This window comes from Caretta caretta, chromosome 3 (genome assembly GCF_965140235.1).
Source record: "Caretta caretta isolate rCarCar2 chromosome 3, rCarCar1.hap1, whole genome shotgun sequence".
Classification (NCBI taxonomy): domain Eukaryota; kingdom Metazoa; phylum Chordata; order Testudines; family Cheloniidae; genus Caretta; species Caretta caretta.
The window spans coordinates 93,735,914-93,763,273 of NC_134208.1; the positions used below are offsets into that span (position 1 = coordinate 93,735,914).

Below are 27,360 nucleotides of genomic sequence, written 5' to 3' on the forward strand. Positions count from 1 at the left end.
AATATTAGTATTTATAAGACTTGGCTGAGATTGCATAAACAGGCTGGTGAAGGAAAGACAATATCATGTAACACAAGCAGTACAATTAGTTTTGGTCAAGAATCAGTTGTCCCCTTTCTTAGAGAAATCCTTCCATAAGTCTCTCGGATAGAAGATCTTGGAAAGGCTGGGTATTAAGGTACTCATTCATTATCAGATCGATCAGAGAGTGACAAACTTGATATCCAAGAAATAAGGAAACTCAGTTCATATAGATCATGGGTTTCTATTTTTATTTCATTATTTTGCTGCTGGAACCTAACATTTAAATTTGGCCTGGAAGCATAGGTCCTGATTCCCATTTCATTCAGTACTGGAACAAGAACAAGTTCAAAACCTTGTAAGCTTTCAAAAAACAGAATTGTTTTCTGGCTGGCTCTACTCATTTCACAGCATATGAGGGGGAAAGAGTTTATCTTTATTTTTTGCCCTTAAGCGTATTTGTTTCTAAGAAGGGTCTGAAAGAGTTCTCCCCTAACAGCTAGTTCAGGAGCAAATTGTATTTATGAATGAATCCCACCTTTCCAACAGAATCTAGGACTTACATCTAGCTCTGAAAGATCTTGAGACACAGAACTTTAAATTCATGAACATACCTACTCTGCCTAGACATCCAGCAGATAGAGCAGTGTTGCTCAAAGTGATCAACTTTGTCTGGTGTTGGCTTACAAATCACTTTAGTACTGAATGCAGGGGTAGTGAAATGTTATTAGGGTTGTTGTCTTTACTGTATGAATAAGGGGGAGCAGAACTGTGCTTAACCTGTACCAAAGGGGGGGAGGGAGTGTCACCCTTAGCTGAAAGGACCTCATTAAGCAAGGGGCTCTAATACCAGACCCCGTGAAAGTAAGAGGGGTGGGGACAGGTATCCCAGTCAGGAGGAGCAGACTTTGCCTAAGGATCCCCAATCTGGTTTTACCTGTTCCTCCCCACTGTTCAAAGATAGAGCTAAATAGACTCCATTAGGAGCCTTCTTTTATTTTAAGTGCTCAAAGAAGCTGACAATCACTTGTGGTGGAACAGCGTATCTGCCCAGCCTAAGAGCTGAAAATCACTGAGAGCTGGGTGAAACCTCAAGAGACTGACCTGCAGAGGTCATAGCAGAGAGGCAGCAGGGCGGCCAGCGGAGAGGAACTGCAGCTAGTGGGGTGATCAGTGGAGAGAAACCACAGCTGGCTCAGATGGAGGAGCAAGCAAGGTGCCTTCTTCCCCGAGTGGGAGGTGAACTCACACAGATGCACCTTTGACTCCTGGCTCCTCACTGACCAAGGACAACCACTGTGAATGAGGTATGAGAAGGGAACAGAGAGGTGCACAGAAAAGGAACTTTTGGCTGTAGACCTCAGGAACATGAGGCAGAAGACACTTCCCTATGTACTCTGGGGTGGGTGTCCTGCTCACAGTTTTATGATTATGAATCATGCTTGTGGCATTTTTCCTAATTAATGTCAGGTGACTTCACTCCTTTCAATTAAAAGTTTCTTTTCTACACTTAGACTCTGTGCTTGAGAGTGGGGAAGTATTGTCTCTCAGAGGCACCTCGGGGTGGTGTGTAATTTTCCCAGGTTACTGTGTGGTGACTGGAGCTGGTTCTGTGCTGTATTGTTGAAAATGAACCCCTAGATATTGAACCCAGCTCTGGTTGCTGCCCACTCCACCTGGCAGAAGGGTTACACATGTTACTTTCAAACTTTTGTATGTCACAATACTGTCTAATACTAGGTTCTTCATAATCATAACAAATATATTTGTTTTATGACCTAGACTGACTGAAGGACTTTATACAGGGCAAGAATAAGAAATCTAATAAGATTAGGGGTATCACTATTTGTGACAATGGCACAAATACAACTGTGGAAAAGAGACTGATAAGAACTAATGCTTTACTGATTAATGAATTCTCAGAGTGCCTGCTACCAGTAATGTCAAGAAACAACACAATGTATACTGGAATGTTTGTTTTGAGAACTGAACATTCAGTCATGTTCCAATAATGTGTGTCCAACTTTGCTTTGTTAATAAGGACAATTGGGTTAAAATACTGCTGAAAAATTCTGACAAGGGCTATCATGCAGCCTAAGTTATTTACCATGGAAAGAGGAAGCGTAAAACCCAAGGTAACCCAGAAAAGAGGCCTTTGCTTTTGTCAGTTTTGTTTTGTTGCTCTGTCCATACTTTTTTACTTTTTCCAATTCTGAGAAATGAAGCTAATGGGTATAAAGTCTACTGAATATTGAAGCTGAGTATTTCCCAAGCCTAACATGCATCCTAACATTTCCCTTGCCTATTCACACTTTCTGCTGTAGTTGACATGTGCAGGAGAAACTCCATCTTATCTACAAATTGAACAGAATTGGGCTTGTCTTCTGATCTGGCTTTCTAGCCTCCCACACTTCAGAGGGAGCAGGATGCCGTGCCTGCCTGAAGGATCTCTCTCTCAGGAGGAAGCTTGGAACTATTATCCAAACCTCTCTCATTCACAGCTTTATTGTAGGGTTTTGAAAATAAAGCCTAAAAGGTATGATTTTGAGTGGATAATTAAATTATGTTATAATCCTGGCATTTCTGTTCAAAATAATACAAAATCATACAGTAATTCTACATGCATTTACATAATTCTATACACCATTAAAACTGTGATTAGAATCCAAGAATATAATATATTTATATAGGCAATATACAAGTGATAAATTGGTTAGGCTTGTACAATTTTTCACATGCTTATAGCTGTATCACTTACTTACTAACCCCTAGATTTATTCTAACATTTTAAACTCCTGGGCAGCTTTTAAAGCATGTCATTTAAAAAAGAAAATCAATCCATCAAGGAAATATTTCTTCTTTCTCTCCAGAAATGTAAAACAACCCTCTCTTCTTCCACCAGCCCAAGGTGAGAACAGGCAAGATTGGGTGTGCCTACACTGCAATTAAAAACCCATGGCTGACCCGTGCCAGCTAACTCAGGCTTCCAGGGCTCAGGCTAAGGGGCTGTTTAATTGCGGTGTAGATCATAGAATCATAGACTTTAAGGTCAGAAGGAACCATTATGATCATCCAATTATTATATATATATACACACACACACACACACTAATGTATGATACAAATATATGCATACATATGTGCATGTGCGCACACACACAAAATTAGAGATGTTCATATACATCGTTATCCCTGGGAACAGATTTATAATATAAGTGAGGAAGAAAAGTAAGACCTTCAAATCATGTAAAGATTTTATATTACCCAATATACTATGTGCATATGCTGCCCTCATGCTGCACACAATAAAAAAATGCAAAAACAACTTTAAAATCATAGACTTTAAGGTCAGAAGGGACCATTATGATAGTCTAGTCTGACCTCTTGCACAATGCAGGCAACAGAATCTCACCCACTCACTCCTGTAACAAACTCCTAACTTACGTCTGAGCTACTGAAGTCCTCAAATTGTGGTTTAAAGACTTCAAGGTGCAGAAAATCCTCCAGCAAGTGACCCGTGCCCCACACTGCAGAGGAAGGCGAAAAACCCCCAGGGCCTCTGCCAATCTGCCCTGGAGGAAAATTCCTTCCCGACCCCAAATATGGCGATCAGCTAAACCCTGAGCATGTGGGCAAGACTCACCAGCCAGAGACCCAGGAAAGAATTTTCTGTAGTAACTCAGATTCCACCCCATCTAACATCCCATCACAGGCCATTGGGCATATTTACCGCTAACAGTGAAAGATTAATTAATTGCCAGAATTAGGCTATCCCATCATACCATCTCCTCCATAAACTTATCAAGCCTAGTCTTGAAGCCAGATATGTCTTTTGTCTCCACTGCTCCCCTTGGAAGGCTGTTCCAGAACTTCACTCCTCTGATGGTTAGAAACCTTCGTCTAATTTCAAGTCTAAACTTCCTGATGGCCAGTTTATATCCATTTGTTCTTGTGTCCACATTGGTACTGAGCTTAAATAATTCCTCTGCCTCCCTGGTATTTATCCCTCCGATATATTTATAGAGAGCAATCATATCTCTCCTCAGCCTTCTTTTGGTTAGGCTAAACAAATCAAGCTCTTTGAGTCTCCTTTCATAAGACAGGTTTTCCATTGCTCAGATCATCCTAGTAGACCTTTTCCGTACCTGTTCCAGTTTGAATTCATCCTTCTTAAACATGGGAGACCAAAACTGCACAAAATATTCCAGATGAGGTCTCACCAGTGCCTTGTATAACGGTACTAACACCTCCTTATCTCTACTGGAAATACCTCTCCTGATGCATCCCCAGACCACATTAGCTTTTTGCATGGCCATATCACATTGGCACCTCACAGTCATCCTGTGATCAACCAATACTCCGAGGTCTTCTCCTCCTCTGTTACTTCCAAGTGATGCATCCCCAGGTTGTGACAAAAATTCTTGTTATTAATCCCTAAATGTATGACCTTGCACTTTTCACTATTAAATTTCATCCTATTACTATTACTCCAGTTTACAAGGTCATCCAGATCTTCCTGTAGGATATCCCGGTCCTTCTCTGTATTTGCAATACCTCCCAGCTTTGTGTCATCCGCAAATTCCATTAGAACATTCCCACTTTTTGTGCCAAGGGTAATAATAAGAAAATTAAATAAGATTGGTCCCAAAACCGATCCCTGAGGAACTTCACTAGTAACCTCCTTCCAGCTTAACAGTTCACCTTTCAGTATGACCCGTTGTAGTCTCCCCTTTAACCAGTTCCTTATCCACCTTTCAATTTTCATACTGATCCCCATCTTTTCCAATTTAGCTAATAATTCCCCATGTGGAACTGTATCAAATGACTTACTGAAATCGAGGTACATTAGAACCACTACATTTCCTTTGTCTAAAAAATCTGTTACCTTCTCGAAAAAGGAGATCAGGTTGGTTTGGCAGGATCTAACTTTTGTAAAACCATGCTGTATTTTGTCCCAATTACCATTGATCTCAATGTCCTTAACTACTTTTTCCTTCAATTTTTTTTCCAAGACCTTGCATACTACAGATGTCAAATTAACAGGCCTGTAATTACCCAGATCACATTTTTTCCCTTTCTTAAAAATAGGAACTATGTTAGCAATTCTCCAGTCATACTGTACAGCCCCTGAATTTACAGATGCATTAAAAATTCTTGCTAATGGTCTTGCAATTTCATACGCCAGTTCCTTTAATATTCTTGGATGAAGGTTATCTGGGGCCCCAGATTTAGTCCCATTAAGCTGTTCAAGTTTGGCTTCTACCTCGGACGTGGTAATATCTATTTCCATATCCTCATTCCCATTTGTCGTCCTACCATTATCCCTAATCTCCTCATTAAAGATTGAGCCAAAGTATTTGTTTAGATATTGGGCCATGCCTAGATTATCCTTAACCTCCACTCCATTCTCACTGTTTAGCGGTCCCACTTCTCCTTTCTTTGTTTTCTTCCTATTTATATGGCTATAGAACCTTTTACTGTTGGTTTTAATTCCCTTTGCAAGGTCCAACTCTACAGGGCTTTTGGCCTTTCTCACTTTATCCCTACATGTTCTGACCTCAATAAGGTAGCTTTCCTTGCTGATCCCTCCCATCTTCCACTCCTTGTAGGCTTTCTGCTTTTTCTTAATCACCTCTCTGAGGTGCTTGCTCATCCAGCTTGGTCTACAACTCCTGCCAATGAATTTTTTCCCCTTTCTTGGGATGCAGGCTTCTGATAGTTTCTGTAACTTTGACTTGAAGTAATTCCAGGCCCCCTCCACCTTTGGATCCACAAGTTCTTCAGTTCAATCCACTTCCCTAACTAATTTCCTTACTTTTTTAAAGTTAGCTCTTTTTAAATCAAAAAGCCTAGTCACAGATCTATTTTTGTTTATCCTCCCATTTAATTTGAACTGAATTAGCTCATGATCGCTCGAACCAAGGTTGTCCCCTACAACCATTTCTTCTATGAGGTCCTAACTATTCACCAAAACCAAATCTATAATGGCATCACCCTTGTTGGTTCAGCAACTACTTGGTGAAGAAATCCATCAGCTATTGCATCCAGGAAAATCTGAGCCCTATTATTGTTACTAGCTCTCGTCCTCCAGTCTATATCTGGAAAGTTAAAGTCTCCCATGATCACACGATTCCCATTAGTATTTACTTCATTAAAAACATTAAAGAGGTCTCTATCCATATCCAAATTGGATCCCGGTGGTCTACAGCACACCCCAAGCACTATCCCAGGGGAGGCTCTAGTAGCTTTCTTCCCCAATGTGATTTTTGCCCAGACAGACTCTGTCTTATCCATTCCATCACATCTTATTTCTTTACAATCTACCTCATCATTGATATACAATGCTACTCCACCTTTGCCTTTATTTCTGTCTTTCCTAAACAGCACCTACCTTTCAATACCTGTACTCCAGTTGTGACTACTATTCTACCATGTTTCTGTTATATCTATAATATCTGGTTTCACTTCCTGCACCAGTAGCTCTAGTTCTTCCATTTTGTTACCTAGGCTCCTCGCATTAGTGTACAAACATCTTAATTTTTGCTGTTTGGCTTCACTCACATTCTTTACCCGATTAGGCACAGATGTTCTACCGCCCGTATCACCTATTACACTGGTATCTATACTACCCTTCCTCCTTATGTCCATTCTCCTAACCATGGCTGTATCCTTTCTTACCTCATTTTCTTCCTTTTCAATATTAAAATCCAGAGTGGAGATTACCTGGACAACTTCCAACCATCTCCCCCGAATTCCTAGTTTAAAGCTCTCAATCAGTTGTGCCAGCCTCCATCCTAGAAGTCTATTTCCCTCCCCACGCAGGTGAAGTCCATCCTGAGAGAACAGTCCTCTGTTCATGAATGCTTCCCAGTGGCCATACTTCCCAAAACCCTCCTTATAGCACCACTGCCTGAGCCATCTGTTGAGCATCATAATCTTGTCACACCTTTGTTGCCCTTCTCTAGGAACAGTCAGAATCCCACTGAAGATCACCTGAGCCTCGATTTCCTTAAGCGTCTCCCCCAGCCTGGCATAGTCTCCCTTGATACGTTCCAGCGAGAACCTAGCCATATCATTTGTTCCCACAAAGGACAATCAGTGGATTCCTTTCCTGCTCCCTCTTTTAGGATCCTTTTCAGCCTCAGGTCCATATCCCATATCTTAGCAGCCAGCAGACAGCACACCCTTCTGTTCTCTGGATCAGCTCTAGTTACAGGCCTGTCTATTCTTCTCAGTAAGAAGTTCCCAATCACTTGTAGACCTGCCTTTTCCTGGTGATGGTGCGATTCTCCGGTCTATCCCCTCTTCCCTCTGGCTGCAAGGCCTCTCGATTCCTATTGTCCCTTGCAATCATCTCGTATCACATCCCGTATCATCTCGGGGATCATATTTGGTGTTGTTATCTCCATTGACTCTTTCCCTCTTCCTATAGGACTAGCTTCCTTTTTCTTCTTCCTTGCCCTCTCACCTTCAGTGACCACCTGCTGTGACCCTTCTTCATTTTCCAACTCCACAAACCTGTTCCTGATCACTATTTCTCCTTCACTAGCCTGTCTTTTCCTCTGCCTGGTTCTCTTAGTCACATGCTTCCACTGTCCACTTTCCTCACCCAGCAGTTTCCCCTCAGAGTTCTTTGGTCCTGCTTCCATCTGCAAGTCTGCGCTTTTCCCTTCAGCCTCCTCATGTCTTTGCTCCATCATCTGCTTGAACCCCCTCCTAAACTCAACTAGAGTTTCCACCTGCATCTCCAATCCTTGGATCTGTCATATCTGACATATGTCATATGTCATAGCCTTCTCACCTAAGTCCTGTTAGTCTGGGAAACAAACCAAATCAAAACACCACCATCCACAGCAAAACAAACCTCCAACGAGCACCGAACACTGCCAGAACACCGCACACTCCCTTCACAAGCCTGTCTGTTCCTCTGCAGCCCAATGGGACTCTCCCATCTTGCAGGGTTCTAGAGACCTGGCTCCAGCCTGAGCCTGAACGTCTATACCACAATTATACAGCCCCTTAGCTTAAGCCCCGGGAGCCTGAGTCAGCTGGCATGGGCCAGTCACAGGTTTTTCGTCGCAGAGTAGTCATACCCATTAAGACCTGGCCCAAGTTTTCTATACATACAAATGTCACAATTCTGAATGCTGATACCTTGCGTCCCTACAGGGCTATACATGTAAGTTTTATACCTTAGAAAGTAGGTTGAATTCCATCTTTCCAATAGAATCTAGGACTTACATCTAGCTTTGAAAGATCTTGAGACACAGAACTTTAAAATCATATTTTTGATCTAGAAAAAAATATTTCAACTTGTGCTTAGAAATATTTTACATTTATTAGTTTTTATTTTTCTCAGTCTCTGAGCCAGCACAGTTGAACACATGGTAAATAAGAGAATACAGGAACAATCTCAATGATGTATTTTAAAAATCTCAAAAAAAAAAACCTCCTAAAATAGTTTATGTAGCAAAGATAGTATATGTAAAATACACGATAATATGATGTGCAAAGAGATTTGGGGCCAACTGGAGCTAGGGAAATTTACATTAACAGAGTATCTGTTCCTTTACCTGCATTGACTTGGGCTGATGATAAAATTTTCAGAAGTAGCTAAGTTTCTTAGGAGGCTAAGCTAGATTCATTTTCAATAGGACACTGGCACTTTTGAAAATTTTACTTCATAAAACTCATTCATGAATAACAACTACCCTAAGCTCACAAAAAATAAATGGAGCTGGGCAGAAAATGGTAATTCCATTTCATGGAGGATTTGAAGATCTTTAAATTTGGCTTTGCTCTAATTTGGAATAAAACCAAAGATTTTCAAAATTCTTTGAAACACTGTTCTCCACACAGCTATTCAGGGAGCCCTGGCTCCAGGGCAGTCTGCCTGAGTTCTGTCAGAATTTAAGCAAAAGCAAACCATTTCTGCAACATATTTAGATTTCAACAAGTTGGCAAATTCTGATACAAAATGTCTTACTTAATTTTTTCTGACCAGCTCTCAATTAACCCTTATGTTATACTACATATTTTGTGGTGATAAAAATGCTGTTAATCTGTAGAGCCAGGTGATAAATTTTATTTATCCTTTATCTTTGACTATCTCACCTGCACTCTGCTCACTAATCTATATGCATCAATATTTATTCAAACATTAATAACTTCTGAGTAGTTTCCTAGAGCTGCAATTAAACAAAACAAAACCCCTTATAAAAAAAAAAGCCTTTCTTTCTTCAGTAAGTTCTCCCTATGAACTTGTACTGAGGTTCTAGATGGACAACATTGCACAAGAAACCGATTTAAGATAAGATATCTCCTGATCTAGTAGGGATAGAAAAAGGAGCTTAAGACCATTCAAAATGGGAAGATTACCAGGTTTCCAATAAGACACAAAATATTTCCTTCTAGTATGGAGAAAACTGAATTATAAAGTGTTGGCATTTAATGTACAGGAAAGTTAGTTTGGGTCATTCTTATGAGTTTTAAAAAGTGAGTTAATTGTATTTTTAGTTCCCTGACACATGTAGATGGACTCACAGTAACTAAAAGGGAGGGCTGGCATTAAAAAAAAAAACAAAAAACAGCCCTCACTTGCAATTAAACTAAGACATTTCTAAAATAGCTGTTGGTTAAATGTGTAACTTATAAACAATACATGATGGGTTTTACTGGCATTTGTTTGGGATGGCAGTATTACTCAGTCACCTATGTAATTAATTCCTAAATAAGCATCCATAAAACCTTTATACCATACCATCATTTATTCTGTATCGCTCTTTATGTACTGTACATATATTACAAGAAGGTTCAAAATTCCATTAACATTAGTCACACTGTGCTTCAACAAACAGGCCCTGTTCCAGAAGGATGCTAAATGTTCCCCATGATTTGAATAATGAATACATGAACTGTTAAACAAAGAATATTAAAGACGTCTAGCTACTTTTTTAATAGTCAAAAAGATATGGATATATTATTTTTCTTTTAAATTCAAATATGAAGTGCCTGCAAACTTACCTTCATACTCTCCAGTGCTGAAGTAACATTCTGATGGGTTTTCAGAAAGATGCAACACAAACTTCTCAATTAATTCTGCCAAAACTGTAATAAGCAAAAACCCATTAAAACATTAGCGACAATGAATGGAATGTGGAACTACACTACCCAACAAAATTACATGTGGACAACTAAAGCAATTTGAACTCCTGAATGTTTATGCACAATTGTATGAGGAAACAATTTAAAATACTGTGTTTTTGTATTCATAACATTCCTGATACAAATTAAATTTTTAATAGCTTCACTGAGAATCTATTCAGTGTTAACTGAAAGGGAATTATTTATCATCTTTAGATCCTCCAAGGATTACTTCAGAATTTGTTACATGGTTTCAAAATACAAAGAAAATTAACTCTAATTAGGCTACAATACCTTACCACATTTGTATGTGGATGTAGACTGTGGTAAAAATGTTACTTGAAAACAAAAGACATGAAGCAATGCACTTTAAGGGTTCTGTCCTTCCTTCTGAGAAACAGTGCAAAATCAACTGTTTGCATATTTATACAAGAGTAATGGCCAACTTTCCAAAACACGAAAAATACAGTAAATATTATTAGATCTTAGAGGGCAAGAACAAATCTTAAGGGGTGCTTCTATGCTTTATTATTACTACAGTCTTACTCAAAGATCTGCTCCTTCCATGGAAGCTCCCATGGGGATTGTGCTCTGCTCTGAATGTCTGTATTGTGGGGTCAAGCAGGATGCTGGAAGTTGGTCACTACCCATGGACCTAAGCACCCCTGTACAAAATATGCCTTGTGATATATCATTTGAAAACTAATAACTTTCAGGTTAATAACATCATGGTAAAATGTATATAGCAATATTATATGTAAATTTATGAATTCCCCTTATAGGATATCATTGTCATACGTTCAAGACCAGGTGCCCTAGACTAGGTAAAGCTATTAAACAAGTTCATCTCAGACAAAGGAATGTAGTTTCCTCACCTGGGAGTTGCTTCTATAGTACTTTGAAAGGCAATGAGACTGCATTTACATATTGTGTGAATAGACCCATGGAGCTAACAAGTGGTGGAGGCAAACCCTACATTATCACAACAGAGGAGGAAATTTTTAATGTTCATTAAGTTGCACCGGAGGGGGCAGGAACTAAAATAATTTACATTTTAGCAGACAACTCCAGGAGGGGAAGAAGCAACAGAAAACTTCCTTCAAGACAGGCTCCATGTAGCCTACCTCACAGCTGGGAAGAGACTCATCTGGACATATCCTTCAGAAGAATCCATTTCAAAGATTTATTGGACTATAGAAGAAAGGGGCCAAGACACCCTAAGTTATCTTTCACCTAAGAAGACAAAGGTACCAGCCCTTTGACATGTGGGGAGATAGATTCTGGCCCAAGGGTTCGGTCAGCCATCTTGGTGAAAGCACATGGTGACGATTTTACCTTGAATCAAGTCTAGTTTGTTAAGTTTTAGTTGCCAGAAGGCATTTTATCTTTATTTCTCCTGTAACCATTTCTGACTTTAATCCTTGTACTCATTTAATAGCCATCTCTTTGGAATTAAATAAACCAACCCAGTGCTGTGTTTGAACTGAACTGTTTGGTAACTCCAGTTAAAGTATCAAACTGTTGTATACTGACTCTTCAAAGGAGCAACGAACCTTATCATTCCTCTCTTGTTCCATGACAAGGTTGGGCATTCCAGAACACCTTTTGGGGAAAAATTCGGGGTGGGGGAGAGTGTGAAGTCACCTTATCAGTTGTTAACCAAGGCAGGTGGGGATCAGTGGAAGTCTAGTCAGGCTCCAGAATCCAAACCATTGGACCAGGGCTGCCTAATACATAAAGTACATGCTTGTTGCTGTCTGTGGACATCCCAGGCAGAGGGCAACAGTAGCAAGACATTGTGAGGCACTCCGGGTTACAGGGTAAGAGGTGACAATTCCTCACCGATCTGTATTTCATCCCAGAATGTGACACTACCCAAGGAATTGTACCTACCTCCCTTGTAGGATAATAGCCAATAACTTAGTGCTCACCCTGTCAGCATTAGCTTTCCCTGCTTTTCTTGATCACGTAGAAGGCATCCTGAAGAACTGCTAAGGGATTGAGAGCCACTGTAATTGCAAAGGCTCTTCTCAAACTTAAAATTACCTGTAGGTTTGGGGAGACTGCATCCCTTTATACTTCTATAGCTGGGCAAAGTACATCACTACTTTAAACAGAAGAATGCAAATGAAGCCTTCCCATCTCCTCTATGGGGATATCATCCATGTAGGGAACAATAATGACCTAAATTCAGAACTCAAGGTAGCACCAGTGAAAATGTAACAAGGAGAGCATGACCCAAAGACAGGTATCATCACCAAGACAATTCAGATTTCAAAAGGCTCTGATCTTTCCCTCAGTTTACAATACCCCCTCACCACTCCTAAGAATAACAATTAAAATGCATAAAGATAATCATGTTTACAGTTTCTCCAGCCACTGTTTAACCTAATCTATTGTCATTAAATTATATACACTGCTGGTTTAATTGTCCAAAAGGTTCACAGGAATCACATTTTTACAGATCCAGTCTATCAAAAATGCCTTAAATTAAGGAAGAAAAATGCCACTAAGAAAGACCGTACACTGTCTATTTTTGCATACAGAAATCTATGTCTTGTCAATCCACAGTTGTAAATATTGTAGGAAGTTGCTGGGAGATTACAGACTCTACTCTGTATGCCGGAGTTTTCCCCACTGGGGAAACAGAGACATATGGAACTTTAATGCATAGGAATCAGCTCCAAAGAAGTCTTCAAGAACTTTAATTATACAACTATTGATTTCACTGCAGTAGTAACAAGGAGAGTATATGCAATGGCAGTTGGTATAGAAAATGATGATTGTTGTAACACCAAGTTCACATTGAGAAACACTACATTTTTACCAAGAAAGATCAGTCTCTTTCTACATCAAAGCAATAGAGACTTCACAGAAATTGGGTTATTTCCCTCTTCTGTTTGAATAGGACTGTTGCATATATTTAATACCATTCTTTTTTTCCCTGAAATCTGTTAGGATATAGATATTCAAGCCTGTCTGTAAAAACCTATACTTTAAGAATTTAGGTATATGTTTATCATTTAGCTAGTTATAGAGGTATAAAACAAAGAATCTGTGTAAGGGCCTTCTCTCACTGACAGTCTGAGGCCCTGTTCTTAGGCTAAGGCCTTTGGCTAAGCAGCAGAGGCAGACATAAGCTGGGAAGTGTATGGTCACATCATCACATTCCAACCTAGTCACATTGAAATAAGGCAATCTGGGGCTGTTGGAAAGGTGATCCTATCTATCACCTCCAGAGAAAGGGAAGAGCCTAGAAGATGTAAAAAGAAATTTAATTTGATAGTTTTCTGTCTGGTAAGAACTCACTTATCAATAGACACAGCTGGGAAACCCTTATGTCTTTACAGATGTACTTGTAAAATCCTCACTTCTGTATTGTTTTGTTATTATAGTTCCCCCTTTACTACTGTTTATTTGCATGGTCTCTGTCTGGTTCTGTGCTTGTTTCTGTCTGCTGTATAATTAATTTTGCTGGGTGTAAACTAATTAAGGTGGTGGGATATAATTGGTTAGCTAATCATGTTACAATATGTTAGGATTGGTTAGGTAAATTTCAGTAAAATGACTGGTTAAGGTATAGCTGAGATTGCTACTATATAAATTAGGGGAAAACAGGAGGTAAGTTGGGATTCGAAAATAAGGAAAAAGGAACTTGGATTTAAGCTTGCTGGAAGGTCACCCCAATAAACATCAAATTGTTTTCACCTTTGGACTTCGGGTATTGTTGCTCTCTGTTCATGCGAGAAGGATCAGGGAACTGAGAGGGTGAAGGAAGAAGCCCCCTAACAAAATCATACGTTTATAAAAATTAATGTAGACAGCACAAGCATATTTATTCTATGGGACTCATTAAAGCACAACCTTATGTTCATTTTTTGGGTACCTGAAAAAAAATTAGTTTAGAGACTGCAATATTTTCTAGTCCAGAGCAGAGGAGTTTGGATCCCTGAGGATGGCGAACTCTGCCAAACTGTTTCTTGTTCAGTGTATTTTTCAAAAGAAATACTATTTTCAGAATTATCACATAAAAGCCCCTTCTGCTGCTGCCATAGTTCAGCCACTCTGTGATGCAGCATTTGCCATTGAAATTAGACATTTGTAAAAGCTTTCTTCTTTTTCCTCTTCTTGGATTCAGTATAGATTAACATGCTAATATTTATGTAGCAGCATGGCCCCACTCTTGAAAAAATATATGCATGTGTTTAACTTTACATTCTGAGAGTAACGCTACTATTGTACTTAAGCCTTTGTATAATTGGGGCCACAATTAGCATAACATAATTAAAACAAGAAAAAATTACTGCTTAGACTAAGACATGGAAACTAAAGAGCTTCTCTTGGGAAAACTTGCTGTTCACTAGTAACAGTACATTTAAGATATGACTGTTCACATTCAGATCAATGAAATATGTCATGCTCAAATAATAAATTGGAGCAATGTCACAAGCTTAAAAGATTGAATAATTCACAAAATTTAAAGTCAATACAGAATATTTTAATTTGATCTTTTTTATTGGAAGGCATCCACATGCTTGAACCAACAGCCAAATACTTTAGTTCAGTGATTGAATTAATGGAAGAAGTGACAGTTCAACTGCTAAGCAGTTTTTTTTTTTTCAAATTCTAGAACAAAATTGATTTCAGCCATCTGTAAGTATTCATCTAAGTGCCCAGCAGGGGTCTGTGAAAACACAATCAAGTTTGTGAGAGAAAAAAATACCTAAGTGGAGTGTATTAAAATAAACTTGGTTATGAAGTAAATTGAGGGCTTTCACAGGACAAGACATTTCTTTTGAGATATTATTTATGTAAAATGATAGGTTGTTCTAAGTTGCTGTAGTTTGTGTGCTTTATCGCCTAAAAGTTTACTTTAGCTACTTATGCTGATGCTACTTTCAGTTGGGCTCTTTCTGGAATCCAGAGCTCTCTGGTTTTGGAAGTAAAAAATATTGCAGAGCAAAGTAAATCTTCATTAAAATGAAAATCAACTGAGTGATTCGTCATTTTTTTTCAACCAGATCAAAAAGAAAATTGTGCATACTCATGGCATACAAACTCAGGATTGCTAAAGTACTGCAAGTAATACAGTCTACTGCAAGACACAACCATTGTTCCATTGCTGTCCGTCATGGTACTGTGCGTAGAACTATACCTGGACAGAAAGTTTTATACACTCCCTTCTCTAAATTCAATTCAAAACTCAATGTTTGTGGCTCTTGTTCACCTTCATAAACAAAAAAGGAAAAACAAATAATCCTAATAAATTTATCTACTCATAATATACATGCTGAGCAAACATCATACCAAGTCTCCCATAAAATATATTTTATTAAAAACAAGCGTTCCCAAACCAACACAGTTAGCCGGAATTTTGCTGTTTCTGAAATAGCCCCATTCAGATCTACTGCATTTGAACGAGAGCTTTTAGCACCGTGGGGTTAGCAGTACCTTCCTCAGTTAAAGTATTATTTTGTGGTAGTATTTTTGGGAATAATTAAATTGCTTTTCAAGTCATTCAGTTTCCACGGCCGTAATGCTCTCTTCCTGTACCATAACACTTCTTTATGCTTTTCCAGAATCCATGTGATATACAAACATGCTTTCATGGGTACTTTCTTGCTTAGCTATTCCCCATGCTGTTCAATGCAAATATATTTATTCAGTATACATCTTTTGGATTCATGTTAACAAAATACAATATTTGCTTTAAATTCTCAGTTGTCACTTTTGATATCTTTTCAATGATGTTATGGAAAATAATGCACATCAGCTTTTGACATTGGATATGGCCCAATACAAAGCACAAAAGAATAAATCTCTGTTCTTTCCTTTGGAAGCTCACTGTTTTAAACATCAAGTGTTCTGTTTTCAGATTAAAATTGTTTTTCTTCACAATTGCTTGTTTCTTTTTATACTCAGTAGGATATACTGACAGTTTTCAACACTAATTTCATATAGCCCAAGCAAAGAGAACAAACTAGTAAAAATGCTGCGTACAAATAAACTGATTATGCACACATTTCAATTTTATTCCAACTTTTAAGAAAAACTGCTTAGAAGGTTGGGAGGTCAATGTGAGAGATGCAAGAAAGTAGGTGTGAAAAAGTCAGCATATTTTTATGCTAGAAAAAAATCTATTTTAAAATGTATTAGATTTCAATTTATCTTTATTATACTGACAGAAATTCATATAAAATACACTTACTGGTTTGAGTTGTGGGCCTCCATTTGTTTATCCTTTCTACGGAGTGCTTGGGAAAGAAAAACCCTGACTCTCAGTGAACTAAAGTCATCAAAAACTATAAACTCATTATACAGAGTTTATGAGAATGAAAAGCCCTGAGAATTTAGCAACTTTTGATCATTGCTGACTTGAGCCACATTAACACAAACTAGTACTAGAAAGTTCCTTATTTCAGAATCTTTACACTGAATCTCTTCCTTTACAGATTACTTACTAAGTTTTCTGTTACTTTGGCACTAAAGCCCCTAGATTACTTTATGTTATAAGTAAAGGTGAAATTCTGGTACCCTGGGTTGCACAGTCTCTCTGTAAAGGGAACACATATCGGCTTTCCTCTAAGCTTTCTTATGTTTGTTAGTTATATTGACCACCTTTCTAAAGTATGACACACTTTGAAAAGTGACTTTCTGAAAATGCCACCTTTTTACTCAACAGTTCTGTTCCTCTGTGAGTTGTATCTCTTCCTACTTTAGTGGCAAAAATGTTTATACTCCTCTTTAATCTCATCAGCACTGAAGAGGCAACTCAGTTAAGACAGAATGAGGTGGATTCCACTCCTTTTTGTGCATTACCAACATAGATGTTTACATTCCCATCAACTCTCATTCATCAGCCTTCTGAGTTCCTAATATTTCCATGGTGGAGAGAGATTTCATCAGGTTAGAGGCTTTCTTCCATAGCTTCACCAGGCCATTGTCTAACAAGCCCTGGCAATCTACAGCTTTGTGGACTGCAACCATGGCTTGGTAAAAATGACACCAAAAAATCCCAATGCTGAAGGTCACGGTTTTGGGTGCACCACCATGAGAACAGCCTGCCTTCTCTCCAGCCATCATTATTTCCAACAACAACCTTTTGTGCTGAAGGTAGGAGAGACAGCCAATGACCTGGTCAGGGTGGACGTATTTTTTTCAATTGCAAATGCTAATGTATGGCCAGAGGAACACCTCAATGCTGAAGCTTGAAGAATTTGTAGCCTAGTGTGACTTAGCTAAATTGATGAGCACATATTGCATCTGGAATCACTGTCTCCAACCCAAGAATATGAATGAACAATAGGAACACCATTACCATCAACTTCCAAATATTAGGGCTCAGTGTGTTGAGCAGCTTACATTTGACTTCAAACAAGGAAGTGTGGCTTCAAAACAAGGAAGTTTTCATGACAAAGCTGCTCCATTACTATTCCCAGAGGGAAAGTGGGGTTTGGTGGTGACACTGACTTACAGGTGATCAGGTGTCTGGGCTGACTCCTACTTCTGTTTCAAGGATTTATCCTTCAAAATATTCTGGGGCAGCTTCATGCTGGACATAGTGGAAACTGCTTGGGGTGTCCTGAAAAGGGATTGGAGACATTTATCATTCTTCCATGAAGCTCAGGATCAAATCTGGAAGCGAACCTGGCATCCTTTGACTTTGTGGTCAATTCCCAGATGATAATGTAACTGATTTTGTGGTCAGTCATTGGCATCGTCTACTGCCAAACACAGGCACCAAAGGCACTAAGGCAGGCTATCACAGTTACAGGGTGAGCTGCACTTTAGATCTCTTTTCAATCCTTCTCAAATGCACTTGCCAGGTGACAGGCTTGGCTTCCTTCACCTCTTTTAAGGGTCGAAGTCACTCTTAGACCGGATCTCTCAGTTGCATCTCCCAGTTTCCCAAATGCGGCTCCTCTGGCAGGTACATTTGACCTTGGTTCCCCACAAGATTTCCCTTTTGGTGACCAGCAGCTGATTAAAGTGACTCAAAATAGATTCAAACAAACAAACAAAACTTGTTTCATCACCCAAAGGAACCACAAACTTGGGTCTTACCTAAGCCTTATTCTTTCCTTGCAAGTTTTGTAAGTTCCAATTAGCTAAGCCACTCTTATATCTGGACTGGGATATTGTTTCCTCAGCTCCCTTGAGGTTCTTTATCTAGAAATGGATTATCACTGACAATTGTTTAATTTCCTGCTTCTTTCCTAACAGTCCCTTATTAAACTGAACCAGTTCATTCACACATTTCAATAACCTAAAATGGCCATTGTAGTGGGGCGCCTGCCCCACTCCAGTAAAACTGAGGTTAAAAGCAGTCAAGCTAGGCTGATTGGGGAAGCAGCTACAGCTGTGGCCAGCTTAATTAAGGCCCAGCTGGTCCTGATAAGAGGGCTGTGGGCCAGAAGCTGGAGGAGTCTTACTCTAGCCCTGGAGTGGGAAGGGCTAGCTGCCTGGAAACAAGGTACCTGAAGCGTAGCAGTGCTGGGGAAGGGCAAAGGAGCTGGGGAGCTCCAGCCTGGTAAACCCCCAGGCTGCAGGCCTTGTTAAAGGCCTATCAAAGGTACTGGGTCTACAGAGGTACAGACTGGGATAGGCAAAGGCAGCAGGTCCTAACCCCTTGCCAATGATGAACGGCCATTACAACTGCAGTCTGCCCCAGTGAGCGGGGGCTAGATGATGACTGGCAGGAGCCACTGAAGCGAGGTGGATTTAGAAGGTTGGGAGGTTCCCTGGGAGAGGAGACCCAGATCGTGTGGGGGTACTGCTGGGGCAGAACACTGACGTAAAGGGCAGTGGGGTCTAGGAGGGACTCTGGGCCAGCAGCAGGCGAGACACCGGCCAGCAGAGGGTGTTCCGTACGCTGGAAAAGAGCTAATTCCCAGATGACCAGCAGGAGGCGCCGTACCGGTGAGTCCTCATCTCACTACAGTATGCATGATTCCCCTAATAATTAGATCACATATTCATAAAATTATTAGAAATTATAAACCCATGTTCTTCGCACAGGCACTGGAAAACACTCATATCAGAAGTGCAAGACAGATGTGGGAACTCCTTGAAACACTGGTATCAAAACATCATAAAGAGTCAGCAAAAAGAGCCTGGTCCCAAACATTGAAAATGATCACAGCTAGTGCACTGAGGAAGGTATCGGAGTTAACAAAACTGGAGGAAGAAGATGATTAAGACGGGTATAGATGCAACAGAGCACTGAAAACACAGGTACCAAAGCAGAGGAAGAACTGAATGACCTTGAAGACTGAAGTAATGAAAAGGGGATGAAATTTAATAGTAGTGCAAGGTCATCCACTAAGGATCTCATAATACGAATTTCTGCTATAAGACAGGGGCTCATCAGATGGAAGTTACTGAGGAGGATAGAGACCTGGCTGTGTCGGCTGATCACAGCATGACTATGAGCTACTGTAATGTGCCTGCGAAAAAGGCAAATGTAATCCTAAAAGGATATATCAGGTGAGGCATTTCCTGTAGAGACAAAGTAGTATTAATGCCATAGTACAAGGCACTGGTAAAACCTCATTTGGAAGGTTTTGTGAACAGTTCTGGTCATCCACGTTCAAAAAAGATTAATTCAAATTGGATAACTGCAGAGAAGAGGATGATCAGGAGGACTTATTTTATTACACTAAAAAGAGGTTGTTTTGGCTTAGGAAAACGAAGGCAGAGAGGGGATATGCTTGCTCTCTATAAATACATCAGGCTGATAAACATCAGGGAGGATGAAGAGAGAGGTATTTTTAATCTAAAGGACAATTCTGGAACAAGAACAAGGAGTTGTGGGGGCAAACAACTTAATTTTTTAAAGAGAGAACTGAACAAATTTATGAGTGCAATCATATAACCATGTTGCTCGTAATGGTGAGGGAAGGGCTCAGCAGTCCTGGGGGTCCCTTCTGGTTCATGTCAGATGTTTCTAAAATCTTATGCTTCAGGGGTTCAGTTGGTCACCTGCAGCGGTGAATCTGATGGTTCTCAGGGTGCCCAGAACTGAGAATCACCTTGTTACCTCCCTGCCTCCAGACCAAGACATTTGCTGGTGCTTAACTGAGTGTTTGCTCCCTGACCCCTGAGGTCTGTTACTCAAACAATCTCCTCTGAGCTATGCTAGCTCTTACTTTGCCTTGCAAGTTAACTAACGGTGCACCCCAGTTCCCTAGTCCCTGTGGAGCATTCCCCCTGCAGTGTTCAGCCCATTATGCACTGATCACACATAATAAAAGCAGGTTTGCTGTTCCCAAAGGAACAGTGTACTTACCAGCTTGAATGATTCAACCTAGGATCAGCTCTTTGTATAATACCAGAGCATTGAGTTATAGTTATAGTGAAAACAATCATAAGTTTATTATCAAAGATTAAGATTTAAGAGATAGTGAGTAAGGATAATGGAAACAGAAGGGTTGCATATGAAACAAAATCATAAGATTCTTAGATACTAAACTTAAGCTACTTTAGACAGATGGTTAGCTTGTAGCATTTTCAAGCAGGGCTAGTTGGGATGACTTTTTCGTAAATGAAAACATGTTATCTATTTACTTGCTTAGTGCAGAACAAGGTGCTTTTTTGTCTTCCACTTAAATTCCCCAAAGTTCACTGTCTGCCTCATGAGACAGGGCAACCCCCTTTTGTTCAATTTCATGCATCTTGTCTCCCTATTGATTTCCCACACTCCTGTTGACTTCCCATGTAAATGGCGCTTCACGGTGCTGGCTTACAATGCTTAATTTACATTTTGACAGATACACATCTTACCTCCTGTCTGGAAGAAAGGTATTTTTCTCTTTGGTTGGTGATAGACTTTAAATCATTTTTTAGTACATATACACAACTCCTTAAATATTATTTGTACATGCAGCTTGTTACGATTATGAGGATCAGTATGACAAAAGCTTTTATTAGAGACTTCACATGACAGAGCCTGTAATAGTGAGCTGTAGCTCACGAAAGCTTATGTTCAAATAAATTTTGTTAGTCTCTAAGGTGCCACAAGTCCTCCTTTTCTTTTTGTAATAGGGCAGTCTGACCAAGCGCTTGGAGCCTAGGGTAGAATCAGGGTCATGGATGGGAGTCGCACCAAATTGAAAACCAGAGTCAGAGGCCACACCAAGTGTCAGAGCCAGAGTCATGCTAAGGATTAAGCTGTAGTCAGACTCAAAAGTCACATCACAGGTCAAGGATGGAGACAGCTGCAGGGGTCAAGGAAAGAAAGAAAGAGCAGAAACAAGGTCCCTCACCAAAGGCTCTTTAGCAAAGTAAGAAGTCAGAAGATAAGAGGAAAGATCCTCTCATGGATCAGTAACAGGTTAAAAGACAGAAAAGAAAGGGTAGGAATAAATGATAACTTTTCACAATGTAGAGAGAGAAACAGTCAGGTCCCTCAGGGATCTGTACTAGGACCAGTGCTGTTCAACATATTCATAAATGTTCTGGAAAAAAGGGGTCAACAGTGAGATGGCAAAGTTTACAGACCACACAAAACTACTCAAGATAGTTAAGTCCAAAGAAGACTGTGAAGAGGATCTCACAAAACTGGGAGACTGGGCAAGAAAATGGCAGATCCAATTCAATGTTGATGAATGCAAAGCAGTGCACTTTGGAAAACATAATCCCAACTACACATACAAAATTATGGAGTCTAAATTAGCTCTTATCATTCAATAAAGAGATCTTCGAGACATTGTGGATAGTTCTCTGACACCATCCACACAATATGCAGCTGCAGTCAAAAAGCTAACTATGTTGGGAACCATTAAGAACAGGATAGATAATAAGACAATAAATATCATAATGCCACTAAATAAATCCAAAGGTACTCCTACACCTTGATTACTGCGTATAATTTGTGGTCGCCCCATCTCAGAAAAGTTATATTAGAATTGGAAAAGGTACAGAGAAGGGAAATAAAAATGATTAGAGCTATGGAACAGCTTCCATGTGACAAAAAAAAAGACTGGGACTGTTCAGCTTGGAAAAGAGACAACTGAGCGGGATATGACAGAGGTCTATAAAATCATGAATGGTGCGGAGAAAGTGAATAAGGGAATGTTATTTACCCCTTCACATAACACAAGAATCAGGGGTCACCTGATGAAATTAATAGGCAGCAGGTTTAAAACAAACAAAAGGAAGTACTTCTTCAAACAGTCAATCTGTGGAATTCATTGCCACTGGATGTTGTGAAGGCCAAAAGTATAACTGGGTTAAAAAAAGAATCAGATAAGTGCATGGAGGATAGGTCCATCAATGGCTATTAGCCAAGATGGTCAAGAATGCAACCCCATGCTCTAGGTGTCCTTAAACCTCTGACTGCCAGATGCTGAGACTGGATAAAAGGATAGTTCATTTGATAATTGCCCTGTTCTGTTAAGTCCCTGTGACATTCCCCTAGTGTTATCTGGACTGGTGATCTGCTAGGTCACTCCAATCCCCGACTCTGGGAGCCAGCCTTACCCTGCTCTGCTGTGAAAATCCCCACTCCTGGGCTGTTCATGCACAGCCTCTAGCATGTAAGCTGCTCCTTGCATTGTACAACCGAATAACACTAGCCAATATCTCTGGTCCCAGATACAACCCTAGGAACCTCCCTCTTTCAATGTCCAGTTATGCCCGCTGGATGATGCAAGCTTATATGAGTTCATCAATTTAACAAAGAAATTGATATGTACCAGACTTGTTATCCCAAGGGGAGTCTGACACACTTCAAACCAAATGCACTGCTTCAGGTAGAACAAACAAACAAATCTGTTAACTACAAAAATAGATTTTGAGTGATTATAAGTCAAAGCACAAGTTAGATTTGGTCAAATGAAATAAAAGCAAAACACATTCTAAGCTGATTTTAAACACTTTCAGTGCCCTTACAAATTTAGAGGCTTCTCACCACAGGCTGGCTGGTTGCCCTTCAGCCAGGCTCTCCCCTTTGATCAGCACTTCAGTCACTTAGTGATGATGTCTGTAGATGGAGGTGGAAGAGAGTGGAAGAGCATGACAAATGTCTCTCCCTCTTATCATTTTGTTTTTTCCCTCTTGGCTTTGCTCCCCCCCCCCAGGGTCAGGTGAGCATTAACTCATCCTAATCCCTGACTGACCAAGGGAAGGGGGGTGACTCACTCGAGAGTCCAACAGATCCTTTTTTGCTGCCAAGGCCAGTGTCCTTTGTTCCTGTGAGGCTGGACTGGGTTTGTCCCATAAATGCCCTGATGAGGTGCGAACTGCCCCTCTGTTCCTGGAGAGTTTTGCCTGGGCTTTTTTTAAGCCATGGGGACACATTTTCAGCCTCATAACTATATACATGAAATTACAACCTATAACATCAATGCTCAGTGCATCATGAGCCTTCTGAAGACACCTGACATGACAAACTTTGCATTGGATATCACACAATCATGGGAGTGCAGGGTGTTCCCCCAAGGCACAAAGTGTCACATTCCCTCTGACGCATTTGGCATTGGCCACTGTTCCAAGACAGGGTACCGGGCTAGATGGACCATTGGTCTGACCCAGTATAGCCACTCTTCTGTTCTTACACAACAGTGAATCCTTTTCTAGTTGACACTGAAAGGTTTTTATGGTCATAGCTCCCTTCTTACAATGATGCAGGAGGGTCAGCCACTGGCTGATCCTTAGGTGTTGAGTCATAATTCTCTTACCTGAACAGGATGTCTGCCACCATATTTTCTCTTCCCTTGATAGGCACAATTTCCATGTCATATTCTTGGACAGTAATGTTCTCAGGTAGCAGTTTGGAACTGGTACCTTTGGTTTGATGCAAAGGTGCTGATTTCCCCTCTTTCATGTGGGTGCTCGACCCCGCCTCTGCCCCTGGCTTTGCCCCCACTCCACCCCTTCCATGAGGCCCTGGCCCTGCCCCACCTCTTCCCAGCCCTTCCCCGCACAAATTCCAATCCCTTCCCCAAAGTCCCCACCCCAACTCCGCCCCCTCCCTGCCAATGGTCCAACTCCTTCCCCTAATCCCCGCCCCAGCCCCACCTCTTCCCGGCCTCCTTCCCTGAGCGCGCCACGTTCCCACTCCTCCCGCTTCCCCCGCCCCACCAAGCATGCTAACGTTGCCAAACAACGGTTTGGCGGCGGCTGGGTAGGAAATTCTGGGAGGTAGGTGGAGGAGTGGGGACGTGGCAAGCTCGGGGGGGAAGAGGAGGTGGGGCAGGGGGAGCTTGGTTGCTGGTGGGTGCAGAGCACCCACTAATTTTTCCCCCGTGGGTGTTCCAGCCCTGGAGCAACCACGGAGTCTGCACCTATGGTTTGATGTATCCCCATCAACAGAGAATGGTTTATCAGGACCCTACTTTTTTTTTTTTTTTAAATAGATGGAGCTTTAACATTTTGACTACCCATACAAATCTAATTAAATGCCTGGAAAGAAACAGACCTCCAGTATATGCATTTTCTAGTTATCAATTCTTTACCAGCAGTTTCTGGGTTAACCCTTCACATATCTCATTGTCCTCTAGTGATATGTCACTGTAGCATTTAGCCATCAAATCAATGAGAGGTGCAATCTTAGAATCCTCCTCAGCACATCACATTGACAATGGCTTGTCTATTGTGATAGGCTTTCAACACGTTTATATGCACAGCCTTTGAAGCAGCCTTGCTATGGGGTCTCTGCACATCATAAGTAACCTCATTAACCCTTTCCAAAATTTCATAAGGTCCCTCTCATGAGTTCTGCATTTTGTGCCCTTTTAACAGGGAGTAACATCAGTACCAAGTCCCCCACATCAAATGAGCATTTACATGCACTGTGGTCATACACCATGCTTTCTGTGCTGCTTGGCTTTTAGTGAGGTTCATTTTAATCATCTCCATCACAGACTTTAAATCCTTCTTAAACCTCTGAACATATTCAGCAGCTGGTCCCCGTTTAGCCTCAGTACCACCACTGCCAGGAGTCTATGATGAAATCCAAGAGACTTTTGACCTTCCTCCCACACAGGACATCAAATGGGAGTCCTTGTGGACTCTTGGGGTACTTCCCGCTAAGCTAATAACAGCCACTTGCCCTCTTGGTTGCATTTGTTCCCAGCAGAGTTTTTAGAGTCCCATAAAACCTTTCAACTGAGCCATCTGTCTCTGGGTAATATGGAGTAGATCCACATATTTACCCCACATATTCTCCATAATTCAGTAAATAACTGGGAGATGAAATCTGAGCCATAATCTGACAAGGTCTTTGGAAAATCTACTCAAGCTGAAAATAGTGCCATCTTCTATATTAGACAGAGCAACTCCCTCTGGGTATCTGTGGGATACACCAAAAATGCTATGTGTAATAGTAATAAAAATGGTACTGAGTGCATTAGTCCACCAGTATTTCCAGTGCTGCAGCATCTTTCCCTGATGTTCTACTTTAAGGTCTTTCAAAGTGGTAGCCTTTATATCTGAATGTTGATGTATGACAATGCTAACCTGAGATCACAAGCAAAATACCAATCCCTGTTCTTCCTAAACAGTGTTGTTAAAAGAAATGAAACTTTTCTCATCCATTTGGTCCTTTTCTAAAATGTATTGGCTGAACCTTGAGAAACAGTAATTTGCTGATAGTAAAGGAAAAAAAATAACCAGAGTCAATGCATAATTAGATACGGTAAAAGCAATTCAGTACTCAGTGAAAATGTGAAAAACAGTTGTTTACCAGTACCTAATGGGAAAAAAATATATACTCACTGGTTCCATTGATGACATCAGGTTTGGCTTTCATGATTTTGCAAAACTGTCTTCTACAGTTTTCAATCCATACTAGCTGTTTATCTGGATTTTTTAAGGATGCCAACAGCTTGTTGAGATCATTATCTAAAATAAAAATGAAACACACATTGTGTTTTTTTATAACACAAATCAGCTTTATCATAGCAACATTTTTTAAAATAAATAGTAAAAAAGCTACAAGCTACAGATAGGCCTGAGGGCTACTGCTCCTTAGCTTCACACTAGTACTGTTCAGAGAGGAACAGGAAACTCAGCTGACTCCTCCATCTCTTTGCTATCATCTTAGCCAGTGTTTGAGCAGCCCTCAAACGCTCTCATGAAAAGAAGATTGTTCAGCACTCCATAAATAACAATCATGTATATCCCAGGCTGGCTGTTTACCATCACATGGAGGAAGTAACTAATTCAACTGTGGAGATAGGAAGCAGGATTTTTTGTGCTTTATCCCAGGTCTTTATACCCACCACATCTGATGGGGACTCTGGGTCATGTGTCACCTCCAGAATTCCCACACCACCTCCTACTGAGAATGGGGAAGTGCCTTGATATTGGCATTCATAAGTGCTCTATGTGGCTACACTTTGTATATTTCTGACAAGTTATTAGTACATGACCTCTCTCTCCTTCCCAGCAGCAACAGTGCTACCACAGTTAGGTATCTGTAGTCCAGTAGGCCTGAAATGCCTACCTAAAGAACAGGAACTGAATAGATATTCTAATCTACAGCAGCACTACAAACCCCAACATTCAAAAATCAAAAGTCATTTTCCAAAGAATAATAAGGTTGGCTTAAAACTCATGAGGTTTATATTAATTATTATTATTTGGGGTTATTTTTATTTGCCTTCTGTGTTTTTCTGAGTCTTTTACATGCAGTTGGATCACATTTTCAAATCTTTTTGCACAGCCAGGAAGGCTAGAAAAGAGAGAAAGAAAATCACAGAACTGCGCGATTCTAGGACCGGGAGTTTAAAGAAAAACACCAAATATTGTCAGACTTATGCTATAATTATGAGAGTTGGCAGCACTGATATTGGTTTGTGGAACACTTAACAGTACAACAAGGTGAAGCATGTGAGGTGGCACAGGCTGCAATGCCTGTAGTTAAGATGGACTGTCATTTGCTATTATAAAACCCTGTTTTCAGCTCCTAATAACTTTGCCAAACTTTTTGGGCTGAAATTTCACCTGATGGGTATGTGCCCCATGATTAATTTGAAAAAAAAAATCAGTCATTTCTGAGAACAAGATTAGGGAAAAATATATTGTTCTTGCCCACGTTAAAAAGAATTCTTACATTCCTTTCATAGGGAAGCTCTAGCATGTCTGTGCTTTAGCACTAGGGCTTGAAATCTGTGAAACCTTAATTCTCACATTCCTAACTTCTTTGTGTTTGATTTGCAACTTAATGTAACTTTAACATAGATTTTTCCATAG

At 40.3% G+C, this 27,360-nt stretch overlaps 1 protein-coding gene across 7 annotated transcripts in view; it reads right to left on the reverse strand.

Annotated features, from left to right (window-relative positions):
- Positions 1-27,360, reverse strand: part of TBC1D32 (TBC1 domain family member 32) — a 180,926-nt gene that overhangs the window by 42,526 nt on the left and 111,040 nt on the right. For all 7 annotated transcript variants that reach the window (XM_075126666.1, XM_075126669.1, XM_075126670.1 and 4 more), the window contains 2 exons: positions 25,882-26,007; positions 10,045-10,128 (listed from right to left, as the gene is read on the reverse strand). In XM_075126666.1, coding sequence (XP_074982767.1) covers positions 10,045-10,128; positions 25,882-26,007 — 210 coding nt within the window. The remainder of the gene's footprint in view (positions 1-10,044; positions 10,129-25,881; positions 26,008-27,360) is intronic.